At 42.9% G+C, this 19245-nt stretch overlaps 2 protein-coding genes across 4 annotated transcripts; one reads left to right on the forward strand and one right to left on the reverse strand.

Moving 5' to 3' along the window:
• Positions 1-313: 313 nt before the first annotated feature.
• On the forward strand, positions 314-8518 carry ciapin1 (cytokine induced apoptosis inhibitor 1). Of its 3 annotated transcripts, none has more exons than XM_087844135.1 (9): positions 314-369; positions 2322-2484; positions 3005-3148; positions 3999-4078; positions 5906-6074; positions 6992-7068; positions 7276-7397; positions 7708-7789; positions 7884-8518. In XM_087844135.1, exons 2-9 carry the CDS (start codon positions 2328-2330, stop codon positions 7992-7994), a joined length of 942 nt encoding a protein of 313 aa, XP_087700261.1. In that variant the 5' UTR covers positions 314-369; positions 2322-2327; the 3' UTR covers positions 7995-8518. The 3 variants fall into 3 exon arrangements, with proteins under 3 accessions (XP_087700261.1, XP_006809169.2, XP_087700260.1); XM_006809106.3 differs by having other exon boundaries at positions 331-623; XM_087844134.1 differs by having other exon boundaries at positions 331-614.
• A 518-nt stretch (positions 8519-9036) lies between these two features.
• Positions 9037-18686, reverse strand: prmt7 (protein arginine methyltransferase 7). Its single transcript, XM_087844133.1, has 17 exons — positions 18462-18686; positions 17781-17817; positions 17482-17631; positions 17279-17387; positions 16944-17056; positions 16614-16843; positions 16357-16537; positions 14756-14883; positions 14410-14548; positions 14243-14326; positions 14103-14150; positions 13849-13938; positions 12613-12774; positions 12073-12147; positions 10483-10643; positions 9998-10094; positions 9037-9393 (listed from the first exon to the last, which is right to left on the reverse strand). Exons 1-17 carry the CDS (start codon positions 18554-18556, stop codon positions 9235-9237), a joined length of 2058 nt encoding a protein of 685 aa, XP_087700259.1. The 5' UTR covers positions 18557-18686; the 3' UTR covers positions 9037-9234.
• Between the last annotated feature and the right edge of the window lie 559 nt (positions 18687-19245).

Below are 19245 nucleotides of genomic sequence, written 5' to 3' on the forward strand. Positions count from 1 at the left end.
CATTTAATTTCCCAAACACGAACACTCTTTTTCAGTGTTTATACATTTAAACTCAATCACGCCTGTAAATTACAATAAAACTAAGACCATCGAATTATGCAAAAAAAAAAAAAGAAGTAATTTTAATAAATGTAATAGTTAAAAACTTTTCCATGAAAAGATTTGAAAAATATATTTTGGATTATCCTGTATTAGGTAAGCATAAACCTATTGCGCCTAAATTAATTCATATAAAGTCAAGTAATCAAAATATATGAAGAACCTTCACACCGCCTGTGGGCCAGGCTCAAATTCTTTACTTTGAAAATAGGAACCGGAAACACGCTCTGACGTAATTGTAGCTGAGTTTAACTGCCATCAGGACAGCAGGCAAGTCATCGTGTAGGCTCGGTTTACGTTTTGTTTCTTTAGTTAATTCTGCCACCAGAGGCCTTTAAGGAGAGCAGTAGACAAACGTTAAGCCTTTGATACTGCGGGTAGCCGTGTACCGGGAGCTGCTTGGTGTTCACGCCGTCATTAGGAGCTGATTACGGGCACCTGCCGGTGCTGCGTCACGCTGTTTGCTCCTCGGAGCTCCTGAAACACCGGAGTCAAGAACAAACCTCTAATTATTGGTATATCACGTAAGCGGTTTTCTGTTTTGCAGACTTTAAACACATCTCTTCACTGTCACTTACAGAGCGACAGGGAACCTTCTAGACCTTTATACGATAACATTAGAATAACATTTTGTAATTTGGCTCTGATTGGATCTTAACCGTCTGGGGTCGCCGTGTATTAAAAAAAATACCCGTGATGTTTTTTCTGAAAAAAAAAAAACCCAGAAAAAACACCCCTTCCCAATTGGTCTTAGATTTTACCATGTTAGCCAATCAAAAAAATTATATAGCAACATGTGATATTTGGTTGTTTAGGGAGAAGGGGCAGTTTTCAGGAGTGACACGGACACCCGCGACGGAAAGCGGGCGAGCGAAAGACAGAGAGAGCGCGAGTTTTCATATGTCAGACATTAGTGACGTTTAGCGTGTTTGGAGGCTATAGTTAGTTTGTTGTGTAGTTATTGTTTTGTATTATGTGTCAGTTATACTGCTGAATTTCATATTTTCTCCAAAAAAAAGCCGTCAAAGGCAGATTCCAGTGTAAACGCTGTTCCCGCATGGAAAACTGGACTGATACACCACCTGTTGTCAGACCTGCTGGGTTTAGGCCTGTGGTGTTCTCCTCTGTCTTATACTGAACACAAACTACATTTTTTGGACTGGCACAAATAATTTGTGTGCCTTCTTATTTGATGCAGCACACCTGATTGTTCTGTAAATAGATTTAAATTGTTATATAAAAACCGCCTGAGGCCTTGGCTGCATTTTTAGATAAATAGTACCATAGAACTTTGTTGTTTGCAAAACTTGTGCATAATTTTTTAAGAAATGTACAATTTCTATTTGCAATTCAAGTTATGAAAATGATTTGTTAAACACGTTTGTGGGTTTTACAGTAAAAAATATAAATTTTTTCTACTCGGATTTTGAATTTTTTGTCTGAATTTAAATCAACTGTGCTAATATAGTATACCAAAATAGATCAGATATCAGATATTTGAGGTTGTGCTGAAAATAATGATACCAAACAAGGCAAGAAAAACATATTTTAAAGGTGAAATATAGTGGTAAATTCAAAAGTAGCCAAAAATGGCCAATTATAACCTGGACCCCAGAGGGTTAAAGGCTTTTTATTACACCCATTTGCACTTCCACGTTTATATTAGAATAGCTTTACATTAAGATTCACACTTATATAAATACCCCTTATCTATCTTTATTTAAGATTTCCTTAAACCTTCCCCTGATTGGCTCTCCTTTGCAAACAGAAGGTTTGATTTTTACTGTGATTTTTACTTTAACTAATTAGTTAATGTAAGAAAACATGCCTTTCATGTATAGTGATACTGTGTTTTTAGGAAATCTCGAATGATATTGTGCCCATCTTTGAAGCACTTTGGGTCAGCTTCTGTTCTTCAAATGTTCTGTAGGATATGAATAAAATAAACGTTACAGTCAATACAAAAAATTTCCGACATGTTTCACAGTGCAGGTTTGAGGTATGCGGCCTAGGACAGATCCCCTAAAGCTTCCTTACCTCTGTGTAAGTGAGAGTCGAGTTGAGCACTGGATGAATCTGTTGTGTCTTAATGTTACAGACATGCCAATTTGGCCTTTCTTGCAGCCTGGCTGGTTCATCAAGTAGTCATTACCTACACCTTCAAACACACAAACTTTGATGCTCCACTTTCAGGTATAAAAACTTGAGTTCACTTCCTCCAGGAAATCATGGCAGACCTTGGCATCAGAGCAGGAGACAAAGTGGTGCTGGTGTGGGCTCAGCCTTCAACACCTACAGCCCTGAAGCAGTACGCAGAGGAGCTGGGAGCGGTCGTCGGTCCGGATGGCAGAGTGGCAGTGGAGAACATAGAGAGGCTGCTGCTGTGTGAGTTCACCTGATCATTTCTTTTTAACACATGCTCTGACTTAACCTCTCAAGGAAAACTGCTGAAACAGCAGCTGTAGACTGTCATCATCAACACGCGTTAAATTCCCCTGCATCTCTGTCATGAGTTCATGTGTGCAAATGTCTAAAAATAGTCACAATTACAGTACTTATCGTAACTGCTACTTAACTACTCGGGAGAACAGCTGTTAAAGAGAGGTGCTTTCTGAGGTGGCGGGAATTTAAAATGCACTTCATGTACCTGGTGCACACAGATCTGCCTGTAAGAGCTTATTAATGAAACTTGCAAATGAATATTTCTGAGTCGACAGAACTTTAAGACAAAGGAAACTTGAATCCACAAAGAATATCCATTTTCTTCCAGTGCACCTGCACACTGGGTCTTATGGTTAACCCACCTCCTACGTCTCACTTTGAACCCCTGCTCCATTGTGGAATACTTTAGTTTGCAGTTCAGAACATAGCGTATTTCACATTAATTGTCTCCTGCTCTCCTCAGCCTCTCATGCGGCCTCCACCTTCAACTGGGTGCTCTCTTGCCTTCTGGCTGACAGCTCCTCCATCCACACTTCAGAGACTCTAGCAGAGATAGCCAGAGTGCTCAAACCTGGAGGGCAGCTGGTCCTTGATGAACCAGTTACAGGTAAGAGACAGTAGTCCATTCATCCATTTGCTGCTGGAAGATAAAAAGGATACTCCAGATGTCCCACTTAGCAGCTCCTCCTGAGGGATGCTGAGATGTTACGGAGTCTCATGAGAGTCTGGATCAGAGTGTTCTTGACCCTGTGATCTGGTGTGTAAACCTGTTTGAGCTTCTAGATTTTTGCCTAAGAGACCCCAAAAACAGGGTTCCAAGAAATCTCCTAGTACCTAATTCCTGCAGTCATAAGAGCTGTGAAAAGGTTCCTGTGTCCCTGGAACTGGGTCATTTTAAGGAGCTCCAGCATTACTCTAACCTCTCCAAAAGTTGATTCTGTTCATCTGGACGTAGCGTTTTGTGGGAGAAATGTTTCATCACTCATCCAAGTGACTTCTTCAGTCTCAGCTGACTGCAGGTTTTCCCAATCTTATAAACAGAACATTTGCATAATGACTGAAACCAGCCCACTGAAGGAACAATGGGCTGGGAGGGCAGTTCCTTAATCATAATTATGCAAATTCTCGTGACCATTGATCAACATTAACAACAAACAACAAACTATTACTCTGACCGCTCTCTGGAGCCTGCTACTCTGTCCCGGCAGGTGACTTGTAAGGATGACAGGTGAAATAGTAACCACTGGCAATGCAAAGTGTTCAGGTATCAAGTTAATCTCACTTCAGCAGCATGACTGACGTGACTTTGAATGAGAGTGAAGGACACTGTTGTTTGACACGTGATACAAGAGTGGCTTAAGTGTGCACTGTTACAGTGGAAACGCATTAACGACAGCAGTTTAGGTGTATTTATCCTGTCGATGTGTTTTAATGTGCTGAGTATATCTGTGTTACAGGATCAGAAGGACAAAGTGTGAGGACAGCTGAGAAGCTGGTGTCGGCTCTGAAGCTGTCCGGCTTTATGTCAGTAACAGAGGTGAGTAGTTCACACTAGGGCTGTTCGATATAACGATATATATCGGGTGACGATATAAAAATCGTTTGTTTCGTAGTGTGGCAAAATATAATGTTTACGGCAATATTTTTTCATCGTTTGATGGTGATTGTAGTGGTTACATTAATTTGTTAAAGTTCTCTCTTTCTCTTATATTTAATATGACCACACTACAGATGCACAAGCGACTGTTTTTACCCGTTGCCGTTAGCAACCACGGCGGCAAAACAATGGCGTGGCTTCGCCATCCGCTTGTTTGTTTTGCATGTTAACCTTTCACAATAAAGCTCAAGATCCTGTTGAGACTTTTCAAAATAAACGAAATCCCGTGAAAGAGTATGCAGAGTTTACGGATGAGAAGCAAAAAAGAGGCGTCAGGTGCTAAAAAATAAACCTTAGACTCGAACGTTAGGACAGGCTTTTCCCCGCAGCACGCCGTGTAATAAATACTCACAAAGAAAACGGCGGCTGTTACAACTTATATCTAAAAATGTATCGTTTCATGCATTGGCTAAAAGTCATAACTCCAGGTACACGACGCCCAGCTGAAAACACTTCACGCAAGTCGAGCTGCCTGAGATTCACGGAATTTACAGAAAATTTAAAATGTTTGTGATTTATATCGTTATCGGGATGATAGATGTCTTATATCGGGATATGAGATTTTGGTCATATCGCACAGCCCTAGTTCACACTGTGGAGTAGAGGGATGTTTTCCCCAACATCTGTAACTGTGTACTCCAGCAACATGCATATTCAGGACATTATTTCACTTAGACCAGCTGATCGGAGCACTTGAGGCACCGGTTTGACATGTTGTGAAGTTAGTTTTGGGTGTAAATTCCTGGAAGCTTGTCTCTGTAAACAGATTTTGAGTCTCCAGCTGCTTGAACAGTGAGGAACATGATTGGAAGAAAGAAGTTTGTATGGGTCTTTCAGTTGCTGGCTTCTGAGAATCCCCTTACTGTGGAGGTCTAATTATTGTTAATAGTTTGACCTGATGGTCATTTTTGCTTCCTCATTCACACGGAGCATCATCTGCCTCCATCGCATCCTATCCCTGCCATCCTCCTCTGTCATGTCCATATTCAACATCCTTTGTCCAATATATCCACCATCCCTCCTCTGCACATGTCACAAGGGTTTTCCCTAAAACCTGGGGGAATCGTGGCTCAAGAGTTGGGAGTTCGTCTTGTAATCGGAAGGTTGCCGGTTCGAGCCCCGGCTTGGACAGTCTCGGTCGTTGTGTCCTTGGGCAAGACACTTCACCTGTTGCCTACTGGTGGTGGTCAGAGGGCCCGGTGGCGCCAGTGTCCGGCAGCCTCGCCTCTGTCAGTGCGCCCCAGGGTGGCTGTGGCTACAGATGTGTGTGAGAATGGGTGGATGACTGGTTGTGTAAAGCGCTTTGTGGTCCTTGGGGACTAGTAAAGCGCTATACAAATACAGGCCATTTACCATACCTTTTTTTTAAAAATTTATTTATTTTTTAAATTTGCTGAGATTAAAAAAACATGAACTTTGGGCAAAACGCTACACTGCCACTTTCTTCCCAGCCCAATAACGGTGTAATAGGGACAGGGAAAGTGCTACACCGACACCGTGCCTGCACATCCCAGAGTGTTAGTATGAACATGGAGGAATCCTCAGTTCACTGTGGGTCCACCAGTTAAGCAGCGAATTTAGCTGCTACACGTTATTTCTGTGGGTCTTCACGTCACGGGTGGAAATAAAAATGCTCCCAGGTGGGTGTATTCACAAGGCTGGATCCAGCCCCTGATGCTTATATCAGTTTGCTGTCTCGTCATTCAGGTCAGCAAAGCAGAGCTCAGTCCCGAAGCGCTGAGCTCCCTCAGGGCAGCCTCTGGTTACCAAGGAGACTCCCTGTCTCGAGTCCGTGTATCTGCCTCCAAACCCGACTTTGAGGTGGGGTCATCAAGTCAGATCAAACTGTCGTTTGGGAAAAAGCCAGCCAAGCCAGGTAGGCTTCATAAGTACGCTTTGTTCTTTCTCCTGTTGTCTCTGAATCCACAGCTCACCGTCTCTGTCAACTGTGATCTAATATAATAGGCTACAGATGCCAGATTCCCTTTAGTTTGTAGAGAGGTTTGAGTTGATGATGATAGGGATGAGCCCTGTGGTGCAGGATTAGACAGATTTATGACTCTAATAAAGGAGAAGTTACTGTCTGGGCATTAGGAATACTTTATGTTAATAAACAAAATAACCTCAGTATGTAGGTTTTTTTGTTTTTCTTAATGTGCTTTAACCTCCTAGGACCTGGCGTCCACATATGTGGACATCACATTTTGGGTTATTTAGACCAAAATACTAAATTTTGCTCTTCAAGGGCCTGATATCCATTCACGAGGACATTATACTGCTACTCTTCTATCAAAATTTTAAACGAATATCCTCATATGTGGGTCTGATTTTTCCTAAAAACAAAAATAAGGTAAAAAAAAAAAATCTGGTAATTCTTTGTTTTTACATTTATCGGGCTCCAATATGCCTAAATATCAAAGAGAAATTAAAAATGCATGCCGTGGAAGAGTTCGGGTCTTAGGCGGTTAAGAGTGAGCTCTATGATTATGGCTCTGAGTTCTGCTCAGTTTAAAATGAAAGAAAATCCAACTGCAGAAACATGAAGTACCACTATGAAGTCAAGAACAGTCAAGTTAGGAATCTGCTGACCCATTAAAAAAAAAAGATTTCACATTTTAAAGACTATCAACAGAAGACGAGTGACTTTCTCGACTCTTTATACAGACACAATAATCCAATTATATTTTTTTTAACAATGCTGCATTTGCATCATTATAAGTGACGAGTGAGTCTGTGAGCTGCTCAGACTGTCTGTGCTGTGAAGCTAATGTTGGTTAAAATGTGTGATTTCAGCAGAGAAACCTGCTCTGGATCCCAACACGGTGAAAATGTGGATGCTGTCAGCCAACGACATGAACGATGACGATGTGGTGAGTTTGTACACCGACTGAAGCGCTGAACCACGCACACGTGACAGTTTATTAGGCAGGCTGAAATCCTCTTTTAAAGAAAAATGTATATATTTCAGCACGATGTAGTTTGTTGTAGATTTTTCTGCAGTTTGCTCAAACCTGGTGTAATGCAACACTGATGCTTTCTGATGTTTTTCTTGTCCCTCGTGTTTATGTTCCGTGTAGGATCTGATGGACTCGGATGCTCTGCTGGATGAAGATGATTTGAAAAAACCTGATCCAGCTTCTCTTAAAGCTCCGGGCTGTGGAGAAGGAGCCAACAAGAAGAAGAAAGCCTGCAAGAACTGGTGAGGTTTTGTTTAAATCTCACATCTTTTAGAGAGATTTAAGACCAAGATCCGAGCTTTCAGAAATGTCAGTGCACTTTTAACCAGATATTACATGATTTACCCATGCACAACTTTTGGGCTGATGCTCATTTTCAGCTTTATGACTTATAAAATTTATGTTTGAGATGTCCGCCTTAGGGACGTCTGCTCTCACTGACAGCATACAGATCCAGTGTTATGAGCAATCTGAAGTTTGCAGCGATCTGAAACTTTTGCATGAGCATGAAGGACATCATGTGACGTGATGCTGTACTGTATGTTTATGTAGCACGTGTGGGCTCGCTGAAGACCTGGAGCAGGAGAGTAAAGGAAAACAGAAGACTGAGCAGCCAAAATCAGCCTGTGGAAGTGTGAGTGTATACTTTCAGAAGCCTGTATTGGTTCCTCATCCCACCTCTGGTTCTAATAAAGAAATAATAATTATCTTTGTTCTGTTTGTGGCAGTGTTACCTTGGCGATGCTTTCCGATGTGCCAGCTGCCCGTATGCGGGGATGCCGGCGTTCAAGCCGGGAGAGAAAATCGTTCTGGACAAGAAAACGCTGACGGATGCTTGAAACACAACTTCAGCAACGTGCACTGCTCAAACTTCAAGACATGACATTCCTCTCTTTTCCGACCCTGTAGACACGATTCCCTCTCCACACGGGAGTAAATATGCACTGAGAATGTTTGAGTCCTGCTGTGATGAGATTTAAAACAAAGTAAACTCTCAAGATGATCAGCGCAATTACACCATACAGATTTTTTTTTCCATCTGTCAGCTGGATTGCAGTTTCCATCATCGAAGCTTCAATAGAAATGATTCATTGTTGAGAGCGCCTTCACCTGAAGGGTTTCTAGGTCATACTGAAAAGCTGACATGCTTTCTTTATTCCTTGAATTTAGCTTCCATTTACAGCTGATCGCTAACAGCTGAAGAACCGAGTGGCTGTTTAAGATTTACGAACACTGACATTGAAACCAAACAGCATTTAAACCGTTCAAATGAAGCGTCTGTATGTATGTGGAAGGCAAACAAGTGTTGTTGCCTCTCTTTGTTTTATTGCAATAAACTAAAACCAGCCTTACAATGTTTAAACATCCCATTTATTTCACTGCATGTGGCTTAATACTTAAGAAATGGTTGTTGGTAATGTGACTGTAGGATTAAATGTAATCCTTTGCTCTGAAAGAAAATAATTTAGCCGACTCTCAAATTTTTAAAAACATTTAAAGTCGTTCCCGTGTGCTTTAGGAAATTAAACTTTTTATAGCATTTTCTAGAGAAAACTATCAAATATTGTTTCCCTACAGAAGACCAAAAAAATACAAAATATGAAGTCACAAAACTTATTTGGGTTAATTTGACACCTCGTTAGCAAAACATTCATGTCAAACAGCAGCTTTAAACACTCGTTTTAGAATATAGGACTTCTTTCACAAAAACTCTGACACCAATTTTAAAAAAAACTTTATAAAACAATTTCCTAATAAATAGTCTCTCAAAACAACATTTGGCTTTACTAGACTGTAACCTGCTGATTGACAGCTGCTACCTCTCTTCTAAGAAGTTTTTGTGTACAAACCTTTATTGTAATAAGAATGAAAAAAAAAAACTACTTCAAACAGACTTTTAATGTCCAGCTGATACAAAATATCCCGCAGCGGTATCATCTCAGAAAATAAAAATCCTCACTAAGCTTCTCATGTTCCACACTCTGAATTATGGTTAATTATGGAGATTCAGTCAGAACGGAACATGTTAAATGTCAGGTTTGGTAAAAAGCGAGCTGTTCAGTCGGTGATTGCTGGACGTCACTGAGACGTGACACTGAAGTCCATCCTAATGTCTCCTAAACTGGGTTCAAATGTGAAACTGTAAGACACCGAGGCCCTGCCGTCACCTGAGATCTCCCACGGCGACCCGAAGAAGTACACTCCCTGCTTCCTGTGTCGACTCCACTCGCAGTCGCCCTGCAGGAGAAACATCTGCTGTAAAACCCAACAACTCCACTGTGTCCCCAAACTTCACTCTCCCAGAGAAACGCTCCACCGAGGACCACTTTTAGTAATCTTTAAACTTATTTTGCTTTAATTGTTTTTCCATTTACAGTATTAATGCACTCATAATCACTGTTTTTCTCATTGAAACAAAACCAAATAATAGCAGGCAAAATCTGTCGACATTAGAAACAACCAGGAGTACTGACAAGCATCCGATGAGGGTTAAGAGGGTGCAGACACCCGGCTTCCTTCTAAACTGCTGCAACTACAAAAGAAGACTAAAATTGTATAACAACTACACATCTGTTGGTGCTGGTGAATGCCTGGGTAAGAGGTTCTCCCTGTGGTTCCTCCCACAGCCCAAAGACATGCAGTTAGTGGTGATTCTAAATTACCCATAAGTATGAACGTGAGTGTAAATGGTTGTTTGTGTCTCTGTGTTAGTCCTGCAGCCTGTCCAGGGTGAACCTCTCCTCTCACCCTGTGGTGGCGGCTCTTTCAACACTGTGTTAGCAATTAAGTTAAAGAAAGAGTCATTTAGTAAAGACATTAAGCTCTAATCGGAGGCAGATACCTGCTCATTGATTGGTCCGTTGAGACCTGCGCTGACAGTGATGTCATCTGTCAGGTGGTACTCCATCCACAACGCAACACCATGGCAACGACCTTCCCTGAAAAGCACGTTTAACATAGAAAATATGTTACTGACTCAACTCTATGAAGCAGAAGATGAACTTCAAACCTCACAGTAGTATTTTAACAGCATCAAAACACAACAATAAAAGGAGCTCTACGGGGTGAGAGAAAACCCCGAAAATCAGACGTCCCCCATGAGCAAGTATTTGGATGGTGGGAAGGAAAAACTCCCTTTTGACAGGAAGTACCAGGCTCAGGGAGTAGCTGCTTCAACCAATCGGGAGTTAGGAGAAAGAGAAGAGACAAAACAAACTACAGAAAAGAAAAGACTAATAACACAACGGCCACAATGATGGAAAACTGACATATTAGACTGACATGTATGTGTCAAATTAGTTCTGGCACTGATTAAAGTAACTGTACCTAATGAAAGACAGCAAGCCCTGGCTGCTGATTGGCTGCTGAGGGAGGCACTGTGTGAAGTCAAAGGTCATGGTGGCGGTGGACTGGGTGAGAGCCCGACAAGGATACTCCCACAGGGGGTGTGGCTCTGCCTCACGGGACTCGCGGAAATCCAGAGAGCGCTGAGGGGACACAAGGATTTATTTGGACACAGAGAGTTACAGTTGTGATCAGCAGGAGTCAACGAGCTTCGGATTTATACCAAAAATTAATTAAAGGTGTTTCACACGGCTCAATTGTAGATCCACTTCTTTTTGTGATATATTTTTATTACATTATTTCATCTTCACAAATTGGCATGTACATTTATATGCAGATGACACAATGTTTTACCGTACTGTTGATTCTGCATTGAAATCTCCCAAATCACTCATTAGTCACTAACTGCTTTGCTTTCATTATGTTTTCTAATTGTTCTGTTCAGTTCTTGAAGGCTGAAGTTCAGCAGTTTGAAATGATTCAGCAAGCTTGTGCACATGAAAAGTCCTCTTTCAGGGTCAAACTAGTATTTAGAGGTGTCTCTGTTTGAGTATTTGTCTTATTCCTGACACCTTCAATCCCAAAAGCTGATAGAACTCACAAAATAGAAGTAGCACAGAGCACCCTGATGGTAAAGTTCAATAAAAACGACTGTAGATGACCTAATCTCTGATGAGTTTTTAAGATAATGCTTTTTCCTGATCCAAATGTTACAGTGTTACCATCCATCCATCCATCCATCTTCATTCGCTTTATCCGAGGCCGGGTCGCGGGGGCAGCAGCCTAAGCAAAGAGGCCCAGACCTCCCTCTCCCCAGCCACCTCCTCCAGCTTATCCGGGGGAACACCGAGGCGTTCCCAGGCCAGCCGAGAGATATAATCTCTCCAGCGTGTCCTGGGTCTGCCCCGGGGCCTCCTCCTGGTGGGACATGCCCGGAACACCTCACCCAGGAGGCGCATCCTTGTTCGGGCATCCTTGTCAGATGCCCGAACCACCTCAGCTGGCTCCTTTCGATGTGGAGCAGCAGCGGCTCTACTCTGAGCCCCTCCCGGATGGCCGAACTTCTCCCCCTATGTCTAAGGGAGAGGCCAGCCACCCTTCGGAGGAAGCTCATTTCTGCCGCTTGTATCCGCGATCTCGTTCTTTCGGTCACTACCCACAGCTCGTGGCCATAGGTGAGGGTAGGGACGTAGATCGACCAGTAAATTGAGAGCTTCGCTTTTACACTCAGCTCCCTCTTCACCACGACGGACCGGTGCAGCGTCTGCATTACTGCAGCTGCAGCCCCAATCCGTCTGTCGATCTCCGGCTCCCTTCTCCCATCACTCGCGAACAAGACCCCGAGATACTTGAACTCCTCCACTTGTGGCAGGAACTCATCCCCGACCCGGAGTGGGCACTCCACCCTTTTCCGGCTGAGAACCATGGCCTCAGATTTGGAGGTGCTGATCCTCATTCCTGCTGCTTCACACTCGGCTGCGAACCGTTCCAGTGCGAGCTAGTGTTACCATTAAAATAGAAATAACTCATTCAAAACCTCATTTAACATCCAGTGAAATCATCTCATTTTACCTGGACCATTTCATCCATGGGCGTGACATCGAAGCCCTCGCAGGTTCCACACGGCGCTCTTATCCTCCACAAATCCTACCAGACGGACAAAGACAGAAACAACGCGTTTATTTTTTTTGGTTAAATAATTGGATATATGTCTAAAATAACTGAATCTCAAATGACAGTCATTCCCCTCCACGTGAGAGGAATCTCACAGCATGTAGAACTGAAAGATGGAGATGCAGAAAATGATCAGAGTATTTAACACCTTCACTCACTGGTATGAACAAAACAAAAACAAACAAACAAAATAGCAACTTGTTTGTTGCCACTAATAAGTATTAACCACTGAATATGACCTGAATTCACATAAGCAGCCGACACCTGATAGATTAAATATTTATTTGATTGGTTAAAGTCTGAAGGATCATCGCAGAAACAAGTGTAAGCTGATTTCCACAAAGAGAAGATTTTTTGGTTTTAATATTTATGGGTCCCATTCTGGGAACGTTTGATCGCCCTGTAAACAGATGATAACAACAATCGTAACAGCCTCACCTGGAACTCCACAGCCACCATGTGAAGGGAGGCAGAGCGGGGCAGGATGCTGGCGTCGGGTCGCAGAAGACCTGCCAGGGCGGTGCGACAATACCAGAAGAACAGGGAGTGCCACGGCAGGAGGCTGGTGCTGAAGTACGGTTCACCCATCAGGACGGAGATCTGCACAGGAGAGGCCAACGTCACCTCACACATTTCAGTTTCCTTAGCACTCATGTGGGTGGGACTCCTGCTCTCTGTGATAACAGATTAATAGATGCTCCCAGTTTGACTGGACTGGACCAGGTTATGTGTTACCATGGTGATTTAGCCAGGTCAAAAGAGAAAACTCAAGACTAGGGATGGGTATCGGTTCTGACATAAACGGTAGTAACCAGACCGAAAAGCAGCGCACATTTCGGTGCTTTTTTTTCCTGAGCTGTGATACACTTTAGATTCTAGCCAATCATTTTACGTTTCCGAGGATAGTAGGCGGGTCCAGGTACGTACGTTCTTTTAGAGCAGAGCTACAGATTAAAAATGCCCAAGGCGAAGCGGTCAAAGTCTGGCTGTACTTCACAGCAAAATATGCAAACTCAGCAGCTGCAACAAGTGCTTTAAGCTGATACTGTGATACTGTCAAAGGAGGCAACACCTCAAATCCAATGAAACACCTGGCGACGCATAGCGGTTTTTTTAAAAGCCGAGAAATGCGCCGTATTTGATAGCTTGCTGCGAGACCTCACCTAAGGTGAACTAGCAAACACCGTTGTAGTTACATGCGGCTGTCTTCTTGTTTGATGGCAGATACTCCCTTCACCCTGGCCAAAAAGGCTAAAATGACCAAAGAAAAAGTGGAAAACAGTTAAACATGAGAGGTTTTTGGACAAAGTTTGTGTTTTTTCCATTGTTTAAGCACTGCTTCCAGCCAAGAGTGATACCATATATGCCCCATAGCTGCAGAAAAGGCTAACATTGTTATCTTTTTACAAAAAAACAGCTGAACATGAGAGGTTTTTGGACAAATTGTGTGTTCTCCATTCTTTAAGCACCGGTTTGAGCACCGTTTAAGCACCGGCACCGTTTCAAAAGTACCGGTTTGGCACCGGTATCGGATAAAACCTAAACAATACCCATCCCTACTCAAGACTTTAAACTTGTTAACCCTTTAATCCTGCTTTGTGGTACATCCTTCTAAAGGAGTCTAAATGTGTTGCATTCAGATGCTTCCTGGTTGCATCGGTAAGACGACGGTACCTGTTCTCCTCCTACATCATTACTGGTCAGCTGCTCCGGCCTGATCTCCAGCAGCTCAACACGTCCTTTCATGGAGTTGGCTTCCAAAACCTGCAGAGAAAGATGCTTTCATGTTGATATACAGGACGTAAGAAGCAGGATAAGTTATATGAAACCATTTTATCATCTTTTTACCAAAACGAAACATGAATAAAAATCATACAGTGCCTGAAACATTTCAAAGCATCACCGCCGAGAATGATCTGAATGATTACCTCATCAATAACCTGTTTAGACATTTGGGAGTTCTCCAAACCGAACACCTGAGTAGAAAAGGAAACGCAGGGAAGTGAAAACAGGCGTGACGCTGATGATGTCACGAAGCCACAGTATCTGTGAGGTGAAAGCGGCGTACCTTCTTGGCTCCGAGCATGTGAGCGAAAACAGGAAGCAGACTCCCGTCGCTGACGCTGAGACACACGCCGTCCTCTCTCAGCACCTGAAGTTCACCCAGCTCGTTAAACCGCAGTCGTATTCGAGAATATATGAATTTACACAGGCGGCCTCGATGCCTCCACTTACGCTGCGCAGAGCGCTGACGTAGCTCTCCGTACGCCGTCTGTCGTTAAGTTCGCCGAAACGCGGCCGGGTCCAAACCAGGTGAGCCTGGCAGGTGCAACATGGCCGAGAGGGAGGAGCCTCAGTCTGTGAGCCCCGCTGGCTGAAACGATCGACATTCAGACCCGTTTGTGAGTAATGTCTGATAATTCAAGTTATTGCTGTTAAACGTGGTTCTACCATCCACAGGATGCAGTTTTTCACTCATTCAGTGAGAACAATCGCACTGATGTCTTCTTGTTGAGCTGCAGGCAGATTCAAGAAGTCTCTTAAATAAATTGTTCAAAGCGTATACATGAGCAAGCTGTACCTGCGAGGCTGCAGGCTGTACCACAGACTGTAGTCATCGTGGCAGACCATCAGGCTCAGCTCCTCTCCTTCTGTCACCTGGCTCTCCACAGGCAGAAAGTACACGCTCTGCATCCAGTGGTCGCGCCACTGAAAGACACGACAGTGACCGACGATTTATCGATTTACTTTTTGACCAAAAAAACTGTAAAGTGAGTCAAACCTCAGCTGTTTATGCAAAGCTAAGAAAATACTAGGGATGCACCGATACCGATACTGGTATCGGGTATCGGGGCCGATACTGTAAAATGTCTGCGTACTCATACTCGTAAAAGTTAACCGATACCATGAACCGATACTAACTTATTTCATTAATCAGAGGGTGGCTTGTCATTTCTGTTGTAGTTTTTTAGATTGGCCACTAGGGGGACATCCCGCGCTAAACGGGCACAGGGTTAGACGAGTCAGACTGGCAGCTCCAGATAAAAAAAGAGAAACTGGAGGCTGCTGTAGCTAGGCTAAACAAAATGTCAGCAGTGTGGACCGGAACAGCCAACTTTAACTCAGGTTTTGGAAAAGCGATGAAAAATGTCAAGAGAAAATCCACGGGCAGTTAAAATAACAGAGGCTCTGACTCATTTTATCGCTCTGGGTGACCAGCCAATGCCAGTCGTGGAAAACATAGGATTGAACCGTCTTCTCGGCATACTCGAGCTGCGATATGAAATTCCCAACCGCCCACACATCAGGGAGATAATGGTGCCAAAACTTTCTGAAGAGGTAAAGACAAGCAGTGTGTGCGCAATGTCAGTCCTTGGTTTATTGGCACAGTCGACTGATGATCCACGGGCAGATGAGGAGTTTGTTCGTGGTTTATAATATGGACACTCTGCAATAATTTAAAAGTTTCTTTTATTCTCAAACCTAATTTGTATTTATTTTATTCCAAACAGAAGTGTTTATTTATTATTCTGAAAGCTCGAGACAGTGCCAATAGTTCAGTGATATTTTGTTAAATTACAATGTGGAGACTCTGCAATAATTTAACAGAAGTGCTTATTTTTCACTTGAAATTTTTTTGTGGTCATTTTTGATAAGATTTTATTTTTTATCGGCAGAGAATAAAATAAAACCTGTCTTCCAATTAATTGTATTTGTGTGTGTGTGTGTGGTAGAAGTATCGGTTTTTGTACTCTGTATCGGCAAGTACTCAGATCCAAGTATCCGTATCATATCGATTTGAAAAAATTGGTATCGTTGCATCCCTAGAAAACACCTTCATATATTTTAGCTTTAAAAAATATCAGTTCTGGCTTCTTTATCCTGTCAGTTGTGGATTTTACTGCAGTTTCATTATTATGTACAAAATCCATGCAAAGATGAAGACTGCCAGGCACATTTCCTACTGTTTCTCCATGCTGCACACACCACAAAGAATCATATCACAGATTTTTGCTGGCATACAGATAGAGACATGTTCACTGAATATAATGTGAGTGCACTGAAGTGTTGTTCCCTCTGATATTTAAGAATATTTGTGGCACTGCTGCCTGAGCTGTTAAAGAGCTTGCTGTAGTCTGATGCTACTGGCTGCTTAAACACAAGCAGAGGTGAGTGACTCACCGGGGCCATCTTTGGCTCTTGGTAAGTCCAGCTGGGCGCCATGGTGCACACTATGGACCCACTGGGGTCCATGTCCAGGTCCCACCAGGACAAAACCGCCTGAGCCCGGCCGCTTGACTGAGCCACAAACTGGGAGGAGTGGGCCTGGAAGGCGCTGCTTACAGGTTTGCTAAAATCCACGCTGAAAGGGAAGGATGACAGTCAGAGAGGGATGTGAATAACTGCAGATGCATACGAGCAAGTGTCTCCTTTCTTACGTGAACATGGTGCAGACGGGACCCAGCGGGGTGAAGCTGGCAGGAGACACCTGGCTCAGCTGGATGTCACACACCGCGTGAGCTCCGGCACACCGGCCCACTGCGGGCGGAGGGACCAGCCTGGCCCCCTCCACCTCAACTGGCTGCAGCTGAGCCCAGCTCCACAGAAGCTCCGACTCTACCAGCCGGGCGTAGACGGTGGCCCGGTGAGGGACGGCCTCGCAGCGCTCCTGCAGGGCAGCAAAAGGAAAGTAAAACTACTGGAAACATCCAAACCTTCAGCTGTGAGGAGGCTGCTGACGAATGCAGGAAAAGTGTGACAGCACACACCTGCATCAGGTTTTGGTGGGCGTGCTCGTAGCTGGGCAGAGCTCCTTCACCGATCAGCTCAGTATCGAACAGCTCTGTGATCAGGACGTTGGCCTTCACCTGCATGTCTCCATCTGGAAAACAGGGTTCTGGTTATGAAAACAGATGTACTGCTGTGTAAGTAATGAATGCTGTTTGTTTAAATGTCCTCTGCTTGTTTGGTTTTGTGCTTGGAGTGAATCGTTACAGTTTGGGAGAAAAGAGTGATGTTAGTAAGTTAATATACGGACAGAAGATTTAATTGATTTAGGGTGAGATTCATTAACACAGCCTGATGCAGTACTGCCGTGTCTGACCTGGTCCCACAGTGACGTCTGTGGAGTGTTTGTTAATAATCTTGATTTTGTCGGAGAAGCCGTTCTTCTCCACGATGCACTGCGCCGCCTCGGCCATCGGCTTAAAAACCTGCAGGAAAGCATCACAAAGTTATTAACTGATATTAAAACACAACAAGGGGGAAATGAATCCATGCCGAAAGAGAGCGATCAGTGATGTTCACCTCCACGGCGTAACAGAAGTCAGCCCCGGCCGTGATGGCCATCATCGACAGGAGGCCAGTTCCGGTGCCGATGTCCAGCACGATGACCCTCTCGCCGCGAGCCTTCACTCTGGCTACAGCAGCCCGGATGCCCTCATAGTATTTCTTATTCTATAGTGGAAGACATGTTAGCGGTGTTGTTTTGTTTCTGCTGTCAAACACGACACTTGTTATATGTGTTATCCATCTATTTGGGTTTATTATTAGTAATAATAAAAGCACTTCTGAGAGTTCTGAGGGACTTTTTCTCCAGGTCTTACCCTGTCGTGATCGTGCAGCATGTCTGCATAGCAGGACCTGAAAGATAAACCGATGAAGGATCATTGTCAATTTTAAAAAACTGATTAAAGAAGAAAAAGATAAAAATTGGTCACTAATGCAGTTTAAACGTATAAAATCAACATTTTTGAAAACATAACCAACAAAGAACATGTGTCAAGTCAAAGGAGCTTAATTAAAACGGAGGAAAGTTAAGAAAAAGATAAATAAAAAAATGAATGTACAATTTAAAAAATATATTCATGTTCTGTTTACATTTGGATTTAGAAAGACAAACATATAATTTTTTAAAATTTTATTTTACAATTCTCATTTTTAGGCCATTTTTTCCGTGATATTTTTCACTTCAGTTAATAACGTTGATTTTTCAAAACCTTTTATTGATCAGCAGCAGTGTAGAGTGAGACTGTAGCTGTAGTTTGTTTCCATATCATTATTTGTGCTTTTATATCTCATATTCTTATCTTTATTGTGCATTTTTACACGTTTGTTGAGAATTTTCATGACAAACGTTACAATTTCCTTTGCCGGCATCACTGAACTTCCATACAGGATCACAGGGGCGAATATCTTCAGTGTTTCTAAGGATCTTTGTTTTCAGGGTACGCAAGACATCTGTAAACCACATCTGTGGATGTGGTCGCTGGACGCCCTGAGCATACCTGGCTATCTCCTGGTGGTAGTCGTACTCCTCGCTCTCCTCCACCCAGTCTAAAGCCCCGGTGGTCGGGTTGGCTCTCCCGCAGAAGGTCTTCATCTCCGCCACGACACTCGGACCCCTCTGCGGTTGAATGACGGCTGGTTTCACCTGAATATTCTCTACAAGTAGGTAAGTAAACACGATCACAGCAGCAGCGTTTCTCCAAAGGAAGCCGCCATCTTGCCACGTGACGTCACGTAGGCGGAGTCACGTGACGCTTTGCGTCGTTGATATTTTCTTTTTTGGTATTTGTGTCGTTATTGAAGTTGTAATTTAGGCGATGGTTATTAAATACATTTATAAAAGATAATCGGCCTTGTGAAAAGCTAAATTACGAAAATAAAAATTAAATATTAGAAAAACATGACAAGAAAAAAATAGAATAGAAAAGAATAGAAAAGAATAGAAAAGAATAGCCCTTTATTGTCATTGTACGTGTACAACGAAAGTGTGGGTGCTCCAAACAGACTGTAAATAGTAGACAGCAGGAATTTAAACAGCTACATTTTTTTTAAGAAGAAACAGTATAATAATTCATAAAATAAAAATATAAATGATTTCAAAAGTGACTATATTAGTTACTAGAAACAGCCTTTGCAAATAAAAAAACCTGAATGAATAAAATTAAAATTCACTCCTAAATCTTGCTTTCATTATCAAAATAACGTTTCATCATTCTCACGAGATTCAAAGATTTTTACTGTCAGTTTGCTGCGTGTACAGGACATCCAGGAAAAAATGAAATG

This window comes from Neolamprologus brichardi, chromosome 7, assembly GCF_056152115.1.
Source record: "Neolamprologus brichardi isolate AB-2024 chromosome 7, ASM5615211v1, whole genome shotgun sequence".
NCBI classification, from domain to species: domain Eukaryota; kingdom Metazoa; phylum Chordata; class Actinopteri; order Cichliformes; family Cichlidae; genus Neolamprologus; species Neolamprologus brichardi.

What these genes read in the sequence shown, in the direction of transcription:
- ciapin1 (XM_087844135.1), top strand. Translation starts at nt 2,328, where the DNA reads ATGGCAGACCTTGGCATCAGAGCAGGAGACAAAGTGGTGCTGGTGTGG. An exon ending in CCTTGATGAACCAGTTACAG is followed by an intron (nt 3,149 to 3,998) that starts GTAAGAGACAGT and finishes TCTGTGTTACAG; the next exon opens with GATCAGAAGGACAAAGTGTG. An exon ending in CAAAATCAGCCTGTGGAAGT is followed by an intron (nt 7,790 to 7,883) that starts GTGAGTGTATAC and finishes TGTTTGTGGCAG; the next exon opens with TGTTACCTTGGCGATGCTTT.
- prmt7 (XM_087844133.1), bottom strand. Translation starts at nt 18,556, where the DNA reads ATGAAGACCTTCTGCGGGAGAGCCAACCCGACCACCGGGGCTTTAGAC. An exon ending in CCCGTCTGCACCATGTTCAC is followed by an intron (nt 16,538 to 16,613) that starts GTAAGAAAGGAG and finishes CTTCCCTTTCAG; the next exon opens with CGTGGATTTTAGCAAACCTG. An exon ending in ACGGACCAATCAATGAGCAG is followed by an intron (nt 9,394 to 9,997) that starts GTATCTGCCTCC and finishes TTTCTCCTGCAG; the next exon opens with GGCGACTGCGAGTGGAGTCG.